This window comes from Lytechinus pictus, chromosome 1 (assembly GCF_037042905.1).
Source record: "Lytechinus pictus isolate F3 Inbred chromosome 1, Lp3.0, whole genome shotgun sequence".
Taxonomy (NCBI): Eukaryota; Metazoa; Echinodermata; class Echinoidea; order Temnopleuroida; family Toxopneustidae; genus Lytechinus; species Lytechinus pictus.
This window is the reverse complement of record NC_087245.1, coordinates 4,420,543-4,441,188: the sequence shown is the minus strand read 5'-3', so window position 1 is coordinate 4,441,188 and position 20,646 is coordinate 4,420,543. Positions and strand designations below refer to the sequence as shown.

The window sequence follows — 20,646 nt, the reverse complement described above, 5'->3', positions numbered from 1 at the left end:
ATATTTTCATTTTAATTTGGGGTTATTCTGTAGAAGAAATGTACGATCTTGTCAATATTTGAAACTATCTAATTTGAATTTCATCTGTATATAATCTGATTGCATCTTTAGAGAACCAGCACAACTGCATTTGAGCGACATACAGAAGTAATTGCACACTACATTAATAAAACAATAAATACATATTTAAAAAAAATTGAATAGTGCCTCATGCATTCACTCACCCCCATTGGATCTCCAGTGGCTGGCTTGGCCTATTTTATTATTATTTTTTTTTTTGGGGGGGGAGGGGGAATAATACTGTAATAACAATAATTATAAACAGTTCATGTATAGTGCATAGCACATTATAGCACATTTGTGTGGGGGCGTCTTGGTCTAGTGGTTAAGACACTTGTCTTTCAATCTGAAGGACGTTGGTTCCATTCCAAGCCATGGCGTGTTTACCTTCTGCAAGAAATTACCCACATTGTGCTGCACTCAACCCAGGTGAGGTAAATGGGTACCGGCAGGAAGTAATTCCTCAAAAAGTTGTGCGCACTGGAATCGGTAGACTAGCTTAGCCGGGGTAAGGTGGATACCTAGCAAGGTGGATACCTGCGCTATACAAATCCTATATTATTATCATGATTATAACGTCTCTCTGTGCTTACAAAGGACTTGGATATTATTACCCCAGCTTTAGCTTGGCACCGTAATTACTTACAGTGCAAGTTTTTGAAATATAAAATATGAATAACATCAACCTTGTCATTCATATTTAGATTGACAAATACATTTACATGTAAATCGGAAACATTACATGAATACCTTGTTAAATACTATCTGGAAACTTCAGGTGTTTGGTTGGACTGTTTGGGACATCATTTTTATATACAAATCAAATATCAAATAATCGCCGCATGGGAATATGTAATTGATAAAAGGGATGTTTGTATTGATTAACAAATAGAATTTTGCAATATTTAGGTTTGGATTATTTCTCACAAAAATAACAAGTTGGGGCCATTATCCCATGTATGTTCAATATATCCCTACTTATCAGATAGTTGATTATAAGTCAAACACAGTATACACATTGATGTTTAAGTATACATGCCCAAATCAATCAGTGAGCCATGGGACTATTTTAACTTTACACATGTAGAAAACAAATATTCAGAAAAAAAACCTCACTAACAAAAGTTAAAACCAAGGCTCTCTTTATCAGTTTACAAGAAATTCCAATTAACTGGAGAGCAACATAATTTATCTTACCATTGACATAAATAAGATACAAACCAGTGGACATGAAAGAAATTCCAATTAACTGTGAAGAATGGAGTCCTTGAACAACATAATTGATTTCATCCTTGATATAAATAAGATAGACAACAATGAAACCCATTTCAATACAAATTATTATCTCATCACAAACCTCAATCATGAGTGCATTTAAGAGCTTTTGAAGTAGTCTTTAATTTAACGCAAAAAAGTAGCGATATGTACAGTAAAAACACCTTATATTTCACTTCCATTTGTACTGGATATACTCGGAATAGGATTTCAGAAACATGTAAGATATATTATCTTCATTAATGTTATGTAGATTGGCCATTTCTACCTGACTTTTCATTTATCGATTGTCAATGAATATTATTTTTTAAAACATCAAGATTGTTTTTAACTACATGCCACACACAGTACTAATTTCATATAACACCTTCTACATGCTCATTACATTCTACATACAATTACAGATTTTTCACATTTTTTGTTGAAGAGATAAATAGCTATATACACAATTTACAAGCATGGAAATAGACATTTACACATATATGCAATGAATTATACTCAAATACATCATGCAGTAAGTCAATTACAAATAAAATGATAAAATATCAGAGATAAAAATGAACATTCATGTATACAATATGTAAAAATGTGATGAATGCCAAGACATATGTGCGTAAAACAGACACTTCTCATTTCATGAGAGTTGAGGAAAAGGTATATCGGTAAATAATAAACACATTCTAAACATACTGCATATTCTACATTATGACCCCTTATTAAATGAAATACAAAAAATAACTATGATCTCTAGATATAGCAATTAGCAGAAATATCCAATGATTATTAAATAGTGGATTAAAATTCAATTTTTTCCATTGTGATGCCAAAGTTACAAAGGCACATAATTACCAAGAAATCAGATGACAAAATCATTTCTGCATATAATTTCACATTAACCATAGATGTCAAGACCTGTCTATTAGAAATGATATGATTTGTGTACAGTGAGAGCATGTCTTTTGGGTATTAGTTTAAATATCAAGCTTCAAAATTAACACATACATCACTGTATACAATCTACCAGAAAATCTGTGATCTCTTGGGTTACATTTCATGGCAGGACTTGATAGTGCTTTATGAGACATTGTATGCTTAATCCAACAGTTACCATAGGATATTATGCTTCTCAGTTCTCAACCAATCAAAACAAAGGATATTTGTTAGGTCTGACAACTTCTCAGACAGGAAATACTCTCCTGGGCCCAGTCTTACAAAGTGCTGTAATCGATCCTATCAAACTCAATAACATAAAACCAACTATCTTCTTTATCTATGTAGCACTTCATTATCAATTTGATACATAAACTCAATAGAGTATGAAGAGCTGTGATATATAAATGGACCTATTATAGAGGAGCAGACTGACTAGCCAAAGCAATAACAAGTCACATTTAGCCACAAATTTTGGTTTGAATTTCGTCAGAGCACTTTTCCTTCACACCATCCAATTTTGACATAGAGACAACAATGTGATAGCCCTTATGTGATTGTAGTATCTTATCAGAATTGTACTCAGTACTAATATAAGTTTAAAATGCTATGATTCATTTAGGGTCTACATGTAGTCACGAAAATATTTCCAAGTCCACTATCCATGACATGTCATACAAAGAAAAAGGAATTACACATATCTTTGACACTAATTTCTTTCCCTTTATTTCAACTACTCTTTGGTTCAATTATATATCCTTTCATTCAACTTTATATTGCCCCCCCCCCCTTCACTTTCTCTCTCCCACACAAGCACACACACACCCAAGTTCTCACTAGTTATTCCGACATTCTTTCCCCAAAATTTGATCCATTAATCACTGAATAAATCCAATCCTATAATCTCCTATTTTCTTTCTTTTCCTCTCATTAGTTTCCTAAAGAGGTATTCATTTCAATTACCAATACCTTTAGGACTTGACAAGAGCAGAACTGTAAGAATGGCAGCTGTACGATGAAGGAGTACCTATGAGTGTATGCTAATATATAGGTTGGCTTAATCTGACTTTACAGACAATGGCGGCATACTATGAATGAACATCTAGAAATGGACATTACTGAATGTATGCCGTATCTAGTTTCACAATCTGACTAAGTATTATTTGGAACACTTCCTATTATCTTAGTGCCAGGTGGATAGATTTCATAGTTTAATAGCTGTCTTTAAGTTTATATTAGTCAAAAGTAGACCTGAAGATTCACCAGTATTTGCCATCCATATATTAGAGTCATGCTGAATAAATAATCAGAGATACTTGAAAGATTATAGCAACGTCTTTCCCATGACTAACTTTACAAATGGACATGCATGAATTGCCATCTAATCAATGATTTGGACTGTCCTTCAAACACCGTTTGAAGGATCATCATTTAGCAGTTCATGCAATCCTCAATGATAAGGAATCCTCCATGATTATGTCCACCTGAAGAAAGCTAATAATGGCTGATCTTGAGAGAGGTTGGATGCCAATCTATAATGCCTTGAGATTGTCATTCTTAGTATGCATATAACAAGCCTTGAGTGTAGTAAACATGATACCTAGCTTGCCATGGGTCAGGTTAGGGTCCATCATATCATCAATAAACTGGATCTCAGAACCTAGATGAGGGATCCTGAATAAACAAAAGAGAAATGGGTTTTAATATTTTTGCAAAGAAAATGGAAGACAGCTAATTAAAATGCAAACTTTCAAAGCTCAGCTAGCAGAATCTAGTAATCAGCAGGACATTGCTACAAAAAGGCTGTTAGCACTGACAAGCTTGCATTCACAGACAGTCACTAGTGAACTCATGGCTGAGAAGCGATGATCTTAGACTTGTGATATGGTAACTGTGAATGACAGACATGTTGGTGCTGAGAACCTTCATGAAATGTTGCAGCCCCAATTAACAGTGTTGACAAGAGCAGATTAATCCCTGTATTAAATAGATCTATAAATATTAGAGTGAGACCACTAATATGATTATTATTATTACTTAAGGCTCTTTCGATCAAGGGCAACAAAGCTCAGTGATAGTATATGGGATATGAGAAGTAAGAATGAAGCTGAAGAGGCAAGAGATTCATTTTGGCACAAGACAAGTAAAATTGGCTAACCAATCAAATCTTCAAAAAGTTCAGCACAAGTGAGAACAAGTATATGCAAAAGTTTCTATTCAGAGTTCAATAAAAAAAAAACATCAATACAATTATCATTCAAATGACTCATGATTTAGTAATGAAATCGTAACAACTACATAAGAAACAACATCATGGAATCATATTATCGTCACTAGTTCTTCCATGCAAATTTGGAACTTCTTAGACACTTGAAGCATTATAATGCACAGAAGTGGTGTGATTTTTCTCATCATATATGAGTACATTGAATATTATTGCAGAGCTTTGTCACATCTTATCTGAGTGAGACTGTTCCCAAAGCCATTATTCATGGGGTATAATTACCTTGCTCTGACGACGACATACTGGAACACAGGGAAGAGATCATCCATAGACCATACATGACCTTCAGAATGTTGTGAGTTGACGACATTATTGATTCCTTCAAATGATGCTTCTATAACATGAAGCTTATCAATAGGACAGAAGGTTGTACTGATGTTCTGGAGACTGTCAATGGCTTCTAAGAAGGATGCATCCTTTGTCTCTGACAGCTGACACCATGAAAGGGGAGAGATGAATGTACTCAATTAATGAATTTTATACACAATAAAAACAAGATGGCTTCCTGACTGCATGTAGACAAAAATCTGCCTTTGCCATTACTAAATTAAAATAATATTACACAACTTCTAATATTTTCCAATAATGACCTAAGTGACTTTTGAACCCCTGAATCTATCACATTATTGTCACTCCAATGTGCACAAGCAAAGCCAACTTTGATTTTGTAAACATGGCAGAATAATAAATACAGAAGGAGAGATAAAGGGTCCTTGATATTTGGGCAAACCTTGGAACACAATATATCTCTTGCCACTATTTTGGTTTTTTTACGATCTTACATACTATCCATATTGCCAAACTTTGGCAAAAGGAAGCAAGTGACACATCATTGAAATTGAGTTATTGTTGTTTCTGAAACACTGTTTGGATGTTGCATGTTCAGGCAAAAGTTGGGGAAGAAATTATCTTTTAATGGAAAGATATTGAAGAAAATATACTGGTAAATTGCATTGATGAACACACATTGCTCATTTACAACAAATGATAATTTTGTAACTTGCTTCCTTTTGACAAAGTACAGCAGCATACCCCTTGAACTTGTTTTTTCTATAAAAAAAGCTGTGAAAAGCTAAACCCCTTAACCCCCCCCCCCCCAAATAAAAAAATAAAAAAACAAAACACACACACTCCACACTTCAATATATTAACCAAGATTAATTTCACAACTACCCAGCATGGTTCTGCAACAATATGTTATACATGTTTCCCTCGTTTCATCATCACATGCATGTCCCATTATACATCAAATAAACAGACACAGGATGCTATTACAAACAGGAATAGAGACCTACTCACTTGAATTGAGTAGGACTCAATGAGGATCTAAATCCCTATTGTGTTTGATCACATAATGGTTTCATTAACAACACACTCTAAAAGGTAAGCTACTCATTTTGTATACGAGGGGATTGATTTTTAAGTAAACTTAAGTCCCTGTGACTAGAGAGAAAGATTGATCAATGATGTTTCCTCAGTTTGAACATTGATGTTAAAGATATAAGAGGGGCAACGGACTGATATCAAAGTGGTAAATACAAGTCGTCAATTCTGATTACCCTTTCCAAAAGAATATACATGTAAACTCGAATATGCAACCCCATTGAAATCATTTTAATTTTACATTCATGAAATTCAATTACCACTTGTGTGTCAGTGTTCATCATTCTCTGAATAATTTTTTTGGGGTACAGAATACATGCACCCCAAACTATACTGCTTATGAAATTGGCTTGGTTTGATCCACTGCCATCACATTGAGGTGTCCTTACATTGAGGTACCATGTACATGTAGTGGAGTTTAAATTGAATGCAAACCACTATGTTCATCCCCAGTGCAGTTTTATCCTTTTAAAATGGTAAATAAAATGCATCCATTTTGCTTGTATCTTTTGTGGTTATTCCAACATAGGGATTTAATATTACTATTCTTCAATAAATGCATATTTCATGTAAACAGCAACACAAACGAGTAAATTCTAAACATCATACTATGAATGACTATACCTTTCCAGGGTTAGCAAGTGTGGTCTCGTCTACATTCCAGAATTTTCTGTAAGGAAATACAAGGATAGCATAAGATATGGTGTATATATCTGAAATATGCTTATTAGGCAGGCTCCCTCTTATTTCAACATGTTTCAATTTTTCTTTTCAAATTGCTGTATTATTTAAGTTAGATGAATGGTGCCATATCTGATTTATATATCATGTTGAATCATCTGATGTTATATTGTTTTTGTATTATGTACATTCGTCAAATACATGTATGTAAACTATATTCAAACTGAAATTCAAATATACTACAGGTAACAAGTTTACATTTCTTCTTAACCCTGTGTCAGAAAATGCAGATAAAGCTTTGAAATGACAATTGTTTTGTCTACATGAATGAAACACTGTAAAATGAAAGAGGCACCATTTAATTTTAACCACTAGTCTTGGCTTGAATCCTACTCAGCGTATTTTCTAATGTTTGTAGTATATATAGATAAAACAATGGGGAATCGAGAGAGCCACTGAAAAATGCATCCATGCAGTAAAGGAGATGAACAAGAATTTTCCCTGCTTTATAGATCCTCAAATTTTGATGGAGAGTGGATTAGTTTTCAGAGCTAATCAAAATGTAAAAAAAAAAAAATCCTCCAAGATCTTGTTTGGATATCTTGTTTTTACTCTTTGTGTAAAAAATTTCAATGCTATTAGTTAACAGTTTTCTACAACATGAAATTAGATAGTGGTATTTTTATACAAATAGTTTAAGAAATATAAGAAAATAATAATAGATGATTAAAGAAACATTAAATAGATGTTATAACACTTACTGATCTACACCAAGATAAGCCATAAGACCAAGATCAGATTGTTTGTTTAGTCTAGTCAGTCTGTATCGGTAATTCTCATCTTCCTTCTCATTACGAAGAGCATACAGAGTGAAGATAACAGGGTACAGTCGTGGTAACAGGGTTGGATGAAGGAGGCCCTCGCTTGTTATCTGGTGTGATCTGAAATTTATCAAACAATTATATTTTGTTTGTTAAAGTTTGAAGATGAAATATATCAAAATGATCAAAGATATAAGCTAAATACTACTGTGATTATTGAATAATTCCACATATAACAAGTACTAAATCTCCTAAACGCTCTTAGGAACTCCCAGTGTACCCAGTTTTGCCACATAATTTCAGATGTGTGCTGTGATTCATTAATGTATGTAGGGAATTGAGAATAATATTTAGATTTTATGACCATTCTCCAACGGTTTATCAAAAACAGAAGACAGTTCCATTGCCTGAATGTATTGATATTTTATATCTTATATAATACTACTAAACTCAATATCACAATATGATGGAATCATTATGATGTAGTCAAGGCCGGCAATTCTGAGTCAAAAGGCCGCTGGAGAAAACCTTCCATAGACTTTGCACATGTGACTTGGCCCAAGGCCAGCGATATGTGGTCTCAGGGCCGACCTTGACTACATCTCTGGATATCTCACAGCCCATTTACATACTCAGTCCCATCTACTAACTTACATGTCATCTTTGTCTTTCTCCTTGGAATTACTATGGTATATATTCTGTGATTGTGTTGACTGTGTATCACCATAGTCATAATAATAATGAAAGGAAGGTGTCTGTTCCATTACAGGGGTCTTCACTCTTGGCTCTTCGCTTGGTAAGTCAGGAAACAAAACTCTGTAACAAAGCAAGCAAACAATTAACTAGAGTGTTTATAAATTCAAAGAGTTTTTAAGAGTCTTTCAGAAGCACCATTCTCAAGAAATAGAATAAATCAACACCAAACTTTAGAAAAGCCACATCTGTTGCTCTTTTTCAAATTCCATTAAGAATTGTCTCATTCTGAGGAGCTTTTGACTATATTCTAAATGGTTTTCTATAAACTTATGGGGGTTATGTTTTTTTTTCTTTAAACAAGTGCTGTATATGTACAGATTGATTAAAAAAATTACCATCGTGTTTATGAACAAGTGGTATTTACACTGTTTAATTCTGACTAGTAATTCATTCAGTACATTTCCAACAGGGCCTGTGTCACCAAACACGTTATCGATTGCAAGGAGCGTTGTGGCCCAGTGGATTAGTCTTCTGACTTTGAAACAGAGGGTCGTGGGTTTGAATCCCAGCCATGGCGTAATTTCCTTCAGCAAGAAATTTATCCACATTGTGCTACACTCAACCCAGGTGAGGTGAATGGGTACCCGGCAGGATTAATTCCTTGAATGCATGAGCGCTGAAAGACAGCTCGAGCTAAAGCCGGGGTAATAATTATAATAACAACGCGCCTCGGAATAGAATATTTCTAGATAGATGACTCTATATAAATGCCTATATCTATTATTATAAGGTGATACAAGCTCCTGTCTTCAGCTTATTAAATTGTGCAATTTGATCAGTCAAACTAAAATTCTATTGAATTCTTGAATTCGTCATTGATTACAAGTTAAATTAAATGGTGCTCTGAATGCGACTCTACATTCTGGTGGAAGTTTCACATATAGGTGCAGAATTCCCAGTTGTGTGCGGTAAAGAAGACATCACCCCACTGGTCAAATCATGCTCCAAAGACACACACTGTGTATTAATAAAATTGCGCATTATATATCATACAGTATAATATCATATATTATATATCATGTGCACTTCATCATATAAGCATGACTCGTAAGACAACAGATAATTTTATGTTTTGTGAACTCCTCCAACCACCCCCCCCCCACCGTGATACTATTTGAACTGACCTTAAGAGATTGTAGAGTCTCTTGACGTAGGAATGAATCTCAGTGACAGCGTAAGGGAGTAACCAATGATGAGCACCTACACCTATATAGGTTGCACGGTAGACATTGACTAGATTATCAACTAATCTACCCAATGGATGCAGAGGATGGTCAAAGGCCTGTCATGTAAAGAAAACATAAATCACTTAATTATTCTCATTTGTTTACCAGACTGCATCAAAGGCATATAAGTTATATGCAATCCAGCAAGGAATAGAGAATTTCATGTCAAACTTGGTTAGGCATTATCAAATTATTTCTTATAAAGTGGAAAAGAATGGAGGTCATGATTTACCTTGTAGATAAAATAAGAATAGGAAAAATCACTTTTTGAATGATTTTAATGACAAGGTAAACCTTCAAGTGATGCCCTAGGTCCAAGATTTCAATCTGAAAGGAAATAATTAAGGCTCAGCCACGTTTCAGAGGGAAACAATCGTGGCATCCACAATTGTTCATTCATCTGAGTATATGAATTCCTCACCCTGCCAGTAAAATCATTATTTAAGGAAGATTATATTTCAATAACTTAAGTATGAACCACTTCCTACAGAGCAAAACAAAATAAGGGGCAGTGTATGTGTGTGTGTTAATATCTTTTACATCGCATAATACCAGGCCTGCGTTATACATTATCTCTATATCAACCAGTTGTCTGTGGTGAAGTTATGCTGTCCATGTGTTATTTTTATGAAAATTAAGAAATTAGTGATCAATGGATAAATTAGTATTGGTGATGATTTTTTACTTGATCGCTAAAAAAGCATAAATGCTTGTAAGAAAGCAACCAGAGGACTGACGGCTTAAAGTCTTCTCTGAGGGACCTGGTAATGAGGATTTAAATTTCTTACCAAAGGGCACTACCGCATCAAGTGGAAATCGAACTCCGGTCACCGGAATCCAAACCCCCGTTTTACCAACTGAACTTTCAAGTCTCCACAACAAGTTAAAAAATAAATAAAAATATGTGTATCCTCACAGGCTATTTATCCTGAACAATTGTTTTTATAAAACAGATATTTCTTCGATAATTTTAGGTTTATACCTTGTCTAGGTAGTCTTGAATGGATGTATAATCATCTTGTGTAATCTTTCCTCTATTATGGGTTGGTATCCTCTCCAGACCATCTAGTGATATCCTCCTGTCCAAACTAATCACAAAAATAGAAAATGTAGATACATGGATCTCAATAAAAATACACCTGGCAAAAAACACTGCAGCATTTTCAAGTCCCCTCAATATCTTTTGAGTTAAGTTTTTTTTCTTCAGCATATTAAAAAAAATCACTAGACCTGTCCCCTGGAGGGATTTGTTAAACTGCCTATATATGAAAAAGCAGCAAAGAAATACATGGTGTTCAGGGCATTCAAGCCCACAGTTTTTTTCTTTTTTTTAAATAGCCCTGATTAGTTGAAAAATATCACTCTGTAAATGTCCATTGAGTTCAATACAAAAGATAATTTGGAATGAACAGAAGAAGTAAAATAGCCTCCATATAGAAGATAATTAACTTGATAAATCGTAAATTTCCTGTACAATAGCACAAAACCGACAAATTCTTATCAACACCTTGTGAAGCAGTTACCAACATATTTTCATACAAGACCAGAAATTATGATATTATCATTATATATTTGTAATGATAATGATAATATAATAATTGGATTTATCAAGCACCTTTCCACAGAGGAAACAAAGCACTGTTTGAAGCAAGTTAAGATTTATAATCATATAATTGTGTGATCAGAAGCTATCTGAATAGGTCAAGTAAGATAATGTTTTCTAGAGTTGGAGGGAGATCGTTCCAAAGACATCAGGCAAGAGATTGAAAAGTTTTGAAGTCAGCAAAATTGTACTCAAATTGTAAAATGATTACATAATAGATGAATAGATGAATGATATTTACTTACCATTCCTTAGTATCTTGCTGTCTATGTCCACTAGAGAGAGCTACAGCGACTGCTTCCCAAGCCTTATGAGAGTCAGGAGGGGTAGAGTCTACAAACCCTAGCTGTGTCCTGCACTGACCAAAGATATCTTCCCATTTCTGATCAGGGGGTACAGTATGCTTCCCTATAGCACTGATTAATATGGAAAGACAATGATAGTTCATTAGGTAGATCTTTTATAATGTACTTTAGCACTGTAAAATGAAATTCTCATATCTTTAATTGATAATAATGTTATATATTTACACAAAAGTGCTCATTCAATCATAATCATAATCATTCCTGCATTAGGTGTTAGATGTTAGATAGACTAAAGTTCTTACTCAAACTCATTTACATATATTAATTTGTTCACATTTCTTAAGGAATCAGGTAAAATCTCATTTACAATTATTCAAAGTGCTAAGGTAGATGATTTTATGCAAGTAGAAAATATAAATGGTTAACATCGCAGAAATACACTGTTATCAAGATAACATGGAAAAAAATTTGAACCAGGCTAATTCACATCCATTTTCTAAACACTTGTATTTTAGACAAAAATCCTTTCTCAATCTCAACATCTGTACTGTGGAATAGTCCCTCACAGTAATGACTGGTAATGTGCACAGACACTTACCATGGTCTTTTAACTTGTTGATCCAGCATGCCTTTGCTGAAGGTACCATTTATTTTCACTCCATCTCCCCAGATACCATTGAATGTACCTTCCAATACATCTCCATTTGGAAGAGTTAAGATACCCTAAAATATCAAACAGAAATTAAAATTAACTGCTTATTCCTATACCTCTAAAATGCAAGTCAAATTTAAACAAAGTAATTATGAATTTGTTATCAAAGTAAGGGTAAACTTTACATTTCTTAATATAGAGCATAATGTTTTATACATTACACAATGTGACTATACTTTATTGTACTCTACATGAAAATTCCATATAAAAAAGTGAAATCTTCATTTGTAAAATAATTTCATTAACAAAATGAGGCAATGGACTTTGAGTTCTTGCATTATGATATTTAGGCAATTCATTACAATTTTTTGGTGATCTATCAAGTAGGAAAATATGAGTAAGTATTACCTTTCCATTGAGGGTTGGTCCTGTAGCAAGCTCACCTTCATAACATGTACCATCTTCAGTGACTAGTACACCAGAACCCTGTTAAATAATGATAGAATGGCACATTGAAACATGATGCCGTCTCCATATCGAAGATCAAACATTGGTATATTACAGTGGTGCTCATGTTAATATCTAGCTGAAACACATGTTATTCTTTTGTACAAACTTATCTGATATTCAGCACTTGAACCAAATGGAATTTTGTTTTGAAATACTATCTTCTAAACAAAATAGTGCACTATAAATCCTTACATGCTTTCCTGTTGTGGGAGTTACAACAGAAAACCATATATCTTATTTGTTTCTGAAAAACAGAACTAAGGAATAGGCAAAAAAAAATCTCAAACTCACATTGACTTTGTTATGAGCAAAGACTGCCTCATAGTATAATCCACTTAGCGTTATGACCAGTCCGTTACCATGACGACGATCATCCTGCCACAGGCCCATGTATTTTTCCCCTCTTGAATTGTCATCAATCACTCCATAGCCATGCTGTTTCCCATTACGCCAGTTACCTATGTAGATGTCATGAACGGCTGCATTGCCAATTTGAAGAGTTCCATGACCATGCTTGACGCCATCTTGGAATTCACCCTCATACACATCTCCATTCTGATACCTTCAATCAAAAGTGATTAAAAAATGCCATTGATAAGTAATTTTTTTAAATATAAAGTAAATAATGTCTTGTTATACATGTAGTTGATTGATTACTTGATTGAGGTTTAACGACACTACCAACACAATGTGTCATATGTCTGAATATCAATCTGTAAAGTTATGCTAAATAAGAGGATTTTTTTCTTAATGTTATTTATATAATATATGGATTGATATAATACCATAGAGAATTTGTTAACAACATCTCAATTTCACTTCATATCATTTGAAAATTAAATTCTCAAACTCACAAGTACACTTCTGGTACAAATATCGCTGTTGTCTTTTACACTAGATAAATTCACTAAATGGTCATCTGCATTACCCTAACATACACAAAATGTGAGCTTTCTCCACCCCGGGAAGCATTCCAATGACAAGAGGGAAAGGGTAGAAATGAAAGGGGGTGAGGAATGGGAGTAATAGAAGGGAATGGAAGCATGGCATCCCTAATGAGGAGCAAACTACAGTGGCACTTGCATCTTGACTATCAAAACACAAAGTTGAAAGTGGCAAACCTAATAACAATAACAGTCACATTATGATACAATGTTTCTATGCCCTTTAAAAGGACTTGTATATTATTATCTCTGCTGCAGCCCAGCAGCAGATAAATGTCTTGCAAAATGTTGCTAATGCTTCAGTTAGTCTTTACATTATGTTAGATCTTATACAGCAACTTGTACAAAAGATAAAGGATCTTCACTATGTTGTTAAAAGACTATACCTTAGAATGCCTACTCCATGCATCTTTCCTTCAAGCCACTGCCCTTCAAAGATTTCTTGTTTGCTGGGATCAGGTCCAGGCACTGTAAGTACTCCATGACTGGAAGAGTAAGACAAATTAAAAACAATTATATTATTAGCATCTCTCACATACTCCACTAAACAATACCCATTTTTAGTTTAGTAGTCACAATACAGTGTTTCACACAAGGTCTGAATATAAAACCCATACCTGCATTGATAAATAGAACAAGATCTCAACAGGGAACCATTTTCTACAGTGTTTGTTTTGGGCAATTCCATAGGAATGTACAACTGATTCCTATATGTAAGACCTTCCTGAAATGACAGGGGGTAATGTCTCAAATTATCATGGTTTGAGTAGTTCGTTAAATGAAGTCAAGGGGTGATTATTCTTATATATTACCCTATTCGATTTCTTTTATTCTGCATTAACTAATTTAGTAATTAATGCAATGCTGGAATGATGCATGTTGTAGATTTGTGACCATAATTCATAATTCATCCATTGAGAAACTGATATTGTCAATGTCAAGAAGGCTGAAAAACCCTGTAATATTAATATCGATTCTCATCAAAATTGAGACCCCCCTCACCCCCATCCTGCCCTGTCACTTAACCAACCAAAATTATAAAAAAAAACAAAAAACTTCCATTGTCTTCCTTAAATAAAAAGATAATTTAAAATGATTTTGTTCCTGTTTTCAAGAGGCATTAATAATATCTACTTACCCATGTTGTACACCCTGTACAAAGCTACCTGTGTACTTCCTTCCATCTGGCCATCGTAGTGTTCCCCTGGAAGAAAACATGAATAAGAGCAAATATATATTTTTTTTAAAAATGCTTTTATCTTTCCCATTTCTTCTTGGTTTTCGTAGATTATTCATTTTCTTCACTTTTCCCCTAATATTACAAATACTCATATCTTAGAATTTCCACGTTTAAAGATATGGAGTGAAGATACATAGGACTGGATTGGCTCAGACTTCATGATGAGGTTTGATGATTAAGTATTTTACTTAAGTGATTGAGGTGAATGAGAAGTAGCTTTATCTGATATTAAATATATATGAAATTATGAGGGGGCAAATTGTGTCCATTGCATGTTTCCCACAACGTACACAAATCATAACTACATGTTGGAAGTTATTACAAAATTGTACAGCTAACAATCAATTTATATCAATCTAGGAACTTGAACTTACTTTCCATTGCATTTTCCATTCAGCCAAGTGCCTTCATAAACAGCATCTTTATGCACTCCTGCTGAGCTAAACGCATGTCGACCTTGTCTTGTTCGCTTCGGTGGTACCTGAATACATTTAACGTAAAGATTGCTTCAATAAAATCACACGAGGTACTTTGCAAAAAATTGTGTTTGTAATAGCCTATGCAAATATTCTGATAAAGGGGTGCGATTCTATCTAGATCCACAGAAACATAGCAAAGTAACCATTGTATAAAGGTAGCAATGCGATATAAGATATCATGGAAGAGCCGTGGGGTAGTGGTTCTGACTCTCGCCTTCTAAACAGAGGGTCGTGTGTTCGAATCCCACCGCGGTCTAGCGTCCTTTGGCAAGGCGTTTATCCACACTTTGCCACTCTCGACCCAGGTGCTAAATGGGTACCCGGTAGGATGCGAAAGATATGTTTGATTTTGCCAGCGCCATAATGAGGCAGCGATGAATGCAAGGAATGCTCCCCAGGGAGTGGAAATTGTGCACTTTTCGTGCGGGATTGAATGAATCCAATGATCGGGGTAATAATATGCTGTAATGTGCTTCGAGCCATTCTGGGAAAAATTCTTTATAAAAATTTGCTATTATTATTATTATTATTATCAAGTTAACAAACTGTTTTCACAAAAGGAAATTCATATCAAGGTGGCTGTTACAGTGAGGTTGTTATTCTGGATCATGTTGCATATGGTAACTTGTCAATATGACACCTTTCATGGAAACCATGATTATGATCGAGTCATATTACCATGGCCTTTACATAAATAGTACAATTTCATGCGATGCGACTTAAGAAAAGCACTCTTAACAATCATCTTTTGAGAGAACAATCTATGCAATCATGATAGAAATTTAGCCATAAAAGGGATGGTCCGGGCTGAAAGTATTTATAGCTATATAAATAGAGTAGAATTCACTGAGCAAAATGCCGAAAATTTCATTAAAATCGGATAACAAAGTTATTGAATTTTAAAGTTTAGCAATATTTTCTGAAAACAGTTGTCATGAATATTCATTAGCTGGGCTGATGATGTCACATCCCCACTTGTTCTTTTGTATTTTATTATATGAAATTAGGTTTATTCAAATTTTTTCCTCCAAGAACTAGAAAAATTGGATTGACAACTGATTTAGTGCCTTAGATATTTATTGCTGCAACTAATTTCATTATAAGAGAGAAATATTATTCACACAAGTATGAAATAATTTAAAAAATAAGATTTTATGTAACATAAGAAAACGGAAAGTGGGGATGTGACATCATCAGCCCACCTAATAAATATTCATGATGACTGTTTTCACAAAATATTGCTAAAATTTAAACTTCAATAACTATATTATTTGTTATCCGATTTTGAAGAAATTTTCGGCATTTTGCTCAGTGAATTCTACTCTATGTATTAAGATATTTTAAGCCCGGACCATCCCTTTAAGAAAGGTCCTACAAGAGACAATTCTTCCTCAAAAGAGCTCTATGTATATATACACCTGAGAGTTTCATGCTGTGATATCTTACTTTCTGAAAGGCTCCATCTTTGTGTGTGATATCAGGGCTAGGACTCTTCTGACTGGCTGTAAGAATAGCATCAATGGCTTGATTGATGGACCACAACCATTCAGCTTTCTCAACAGGAGAGGGCGCTTGTAATACTAATGTCTCTTCAGGCATATGCAGTTGTATGGCATTACTGGGTATTAAAAAATATGAAGGATATGTAAAAATACTAAAACTATGGTAACAATATATACACATATTATTATAAAGGGAAAGACCTATTTTAAATGAGCCCTTTTGTTTAGACTATGGATATGAAGTTATGGGGTTTGACCCCCTCCCCTTCAGAGATCTTTCATAAAGGGTCCAATCAGCACAAACAGTAGCAAAAATCTTCAGGAATGTTGTCACCGATTTACTAATATCTCATGCATTCATGTTTTTATAATTGCACATGATTCAGGCTGACTAACCTCTGGTATAGTTCTACATTTGCTAATCTCAACCGCATTGTAACAAAAAATTTATGGTAGTCTATTGACACCATGAATGCTGCATTTTCTACTGGCATGATATATGCTACAGTAAAATATATACAGAACTATGTAGTATGATACACACCAAATATGCTAGTTTTGTGTGAAACTTAATAATACCACTCCAATCAAATTCAAACAAACAATAACATTCTTCAACTACATGAGCCAATTTCAAGATTCCACATATAAAGGAGAGTAATTATAAGTATTTTTTCATAATATTCAAGTAAGAAGTATCTAGAAAGGGCGATACAGAGACATACACAGATAGAGAGATACAGTTACACGATACTTTATTTTGTCTTTGAGAGAGATAGAGATAGAGAGAGACAGATAGATAGAAAGAGACAGTTTTAAATACTCACATGACTTGGTCTGTATCAGGAATAGGTTCAGCCCATACCAGGGCCAAGCTGAATATCTGATGGTTGGAAAACTGAAACAAAAGGAAGACCAGAGATATATGAATAATTGATTTATTCCTCGCATATCGTCAAAACAATGAACACATTAAATCTTATATTTACAAAATTCAATAGCTTTATAATATCCTCTCATTATCAAAATTGCAGTATGGAAACTTTGTTTCTTTACTCTTGCAAATCAGTACCTGAACTGAACCAAATAAAACTTGAACAAATTTAACTAAAACTACAATGAAACAGTCCCAAACAATACTTAAGTTATTTTACAATATTTCCAAACCATCCCTTACTTGGTTTACCATGCTTTTCAATATCTTTAGAATTAGGGCAATACCGTTGGCAATAAATAATAAAACCAAGATTTCAATTCAGAAATTTGTGGATAAAATAAAATTATCAATTGTGGGCAGAAGGATTAATCATTATTACAAGAAAAGTCTGCTTTAATTCACAATAAAGATTAAAAAATTTACACAAAGTATAATAGTAAAATTAATTCAAACCAATATCATGCAAACATATGATCACTTTTAATACAGAGACAGACAATTACTGCAGTTCATGCTTACACTGTGTATACCACTATATGCAGACTTTCCAGAGTCAATACAATAAAACTTAATTAGCAATGTACATCATAGATCTAATGCTCAATATTTTACAATGGACCACAGCTTCCTTTTGTTTGGGGCACTCTATACTTTTCATTGTTGATTCTGATCAAATCTTAATTGAATCAGCAATTAAAACTATATATTTATGATTCAAAGAATCAAAATATGTTGCTTATGGAGTCAGAATTATGTAACACTAGTAATAAATGAAAACAAGTTAAACAAATAATCTTTGGGGAGAGTTAATAATCTGAGAAGATATCAGTGATATATAAATTAGATTATTATACTGCTACTCCATGAATATCAATTTTAAAGGATCTAAGCCAGTAAAGCCACAGTGCATAAATGTTATTATTATGGTAACTTTGTCTTCCAATGGTAACTTTCATGGAACTTGATTTTGATAATTGGCTTACAAGCATTGTAACCATGGTATTTACCATTGGATGGCAAAGTTACCATAATAGTAACTCTTATGCAACAGGGCTCAGGTAGACATTTTTTAAGCAGCTTCCGTGTCTTCATTACAGATGGAATTTTCTTTCACTAATGTCTTACAAGGAATACATCTTAAAATTCCTGATCAAAACAATACCTACAACAAGCATACAAAATTGCATAAAAAGTGAATTGAGGTATTACCAATCCAGAACCCTTGAAAGCATTAAAAATTGTGGAAAGAATTTGAATGATTTAGATGATTTAGAATTGATGCATAAAGCCCAACTTAATGTTGTAAGGGACAATTAAGAGATATTTATAGGTTCATTGAGCATACACTTTATGGAAAAAGTCTTTAAGTATCCTGTTTATTTTTTAAACCAATTCACTTCAGGAGCATGTAATGTGAATTGGCTCTCAACACAATATAAAAGCAGTGCTGTGTGCATAACATGTACTTTATGGACATTAATGTGCGAAATGATACTCAAACATTCTACTCTCCACAAAAAACACTACCAGAACTTAATGTAATTAAATAACAAAAAAGCAAACAAGAATATTTACAATTTTGTAAATAAAAGAAAAAATGTACATGGCTCTGGCTGAAAACGTGATGCAAAATTATGATATTTATCAAGCTGACTAAACTGGCTGATACTGAACTGCTTTCATCATACAATCTGTTGGCTTCGAGTTTAGAATACTTCATGCATACAAATACAATTTTCTAATTGCTACAAGTGCAGCCATTCACAATAAATACAACTAATCAAGATTACACAAAAAACATAACAAGCTTAACGAGTTCAAGACTTGATACTCATCAACACAACAAAAAGCCTTAAGAATGAGTCTACCTTTTGTGGCTCAGGTGCTTTTTGAATGGGAGGCAGAGCGACTTTTGTGTCTTCCTTTGATGTTAAATTATTCAAATAAATTAGTAGCAAAAATAGAAACAAATTTATTCTATTTTTTAAAATAATGATTATGTTAAATATAGAGTCTCTATAAAATCATGACATTACAGGTGTAAAAACAGCACTCCTTTCAAACAAATAATGCATTTACCCCATGATAAATAATATCCATTCTCCACAGACTTAACTTTTTTAATATACAGTTGATACATCATAAAGACAGAGAGAAAAAAACAAGGCAAACGCCAAGCGTTGTCTCGCCTGCATATTGCAGTCATGAAGAGACTGCATGTCAAAACTACATGTATGCTATATGACTTAGATGGACCTCTGTTACGAGTTTGGCGATCCCACCTCGAAGCTATAGAAAGTTATTGTGTGTACAACACAGCACAGTGCCAGTCATGGAAAGTTCATTGACCTTTGACCTTAATCAAATTCAACTCACATTCGAACTTGACCTGCACCTTCAAGAGATGGACCTCTTGTTTGAATTTGGCAATCCTACCTCGAAGATATAAAAAGTTATTATGTGTACAACACAGCACAGTGCCAGTCATGGAAAGTTCATTGACCTTTGACCTTAATCAAATTCAACTCACATTTGAACTTGACCTGCACCTTCAAAAGATGGACCTCTTGTATGAATTTGGCAATCCTAACTCGAAGATATAGAAAGTTATTGTGTGTACAGCACAGCACAGTGCCAGTCATGGAAAGTTCATTGACCTTTGACCTTATTCAAATTCGACTCATATTCAAACTTGACCTGTGCCTTCAGGAGATGGACCTCTGGTATGAATTTGGTGATCCCACCTTGAAGATATAGAAAGTTATTATGTGTACAACACAGCACAGTGCCAGTCATGGAAAGTTCATTGACCTTTGACCTTATTCAAATTCGACTCATATTCGAACTTGACCTGTGCCTTCAGAAGATGGACCTCTGGTATGAATTTGGTGATCCCACCTTGAAGATATAGAAAGTTATTATGTGTACAACACAGCACAGTGCGAGTCATGGAAAGTTCATTGACCTTTGACCTCTGACCTTATTCAAATTCGACTCATAATCGAACTTGACCTGTGTCTTCAGGAGATGGACCTCTGGTATGAATTTGGTGATCCCA

General features: G+C 34.0%; 1 protein-coding gene across 3 annotated transcripts in view; it reads right to left on the bottom strand.

Moving 5' to 3' along the window:
* Positions 1-279: 279 nt before the first annotated feature.
* Positions 280-20,646, bottom strand: part of LOC129256086 (alsin-like) — a 48,731-nt gene continuing 28,364 nt past the window's right edge. For 2 of the 3 annotated variants that reach the window (XM_054894378.2, XM_054894384.2), the window contains exons 12-28: positions 19,457-19,510; positions 17,479-17,549; positions 16,596-16,767; positions 15,045-15,151; positions 14,569-14,634; positions 13,817-13,915; positions 12,778-13,048; positions 12,385-12,462; positions 11,923-12,047; positions 11,265-11,435; positions 10,399-10,504; positions 9,315-9,472; positions 8,089-8,250; positions 7,375-7,554; positions 6,557-6,602; positions 4,772-4,980; positions 280-3,939 (exon numbers count right to left, since the gene is read on the bottom strand). In XM_054894378.2, coding sequence (XP_054750353.2) covers positions 3,798-3,939; positions 4,772-4,980; positions 6,557-6,602; positions 7,375-7,554; positions 8,089-8,250; positions 9,315-9,472; positions 10,399-10,504; positions 11,265-11,435; positions 11,923-12,047; positions 12,385-12,462; positions 12,778-13,048; positions 13,817-13,915; positions 14,569-14,634; positions 15,045-15,151; positions 16,596-16,767; positions 17,479-17,549; positions 19,457-19,510 — 2,217 coding nt within the window. In that variant the 3' untranslated portion in view covers positions 280-3,797. The remainder of the gene's footprint in view (positions 3,940-4,771; positions 4,981-6,556; positions 6,603-7,374; positions 7,555-8,088; positions 8,251-9,314; positions 9,473-10,398; positions 10,505-11,264; positions 11,436-11,922; positions 12,048-12,384; positions 12,463-12,777; positions 13,049-13,816; positions 13,916-14,568; positions 14,635-15,044; positions 15,152-16,595; positions 16,768-17,478; positions 17,550-19,456; positions 19,511-20,646) is intronic. The other variant, XM_054894390.2, reaches the window with a different exon arrangement.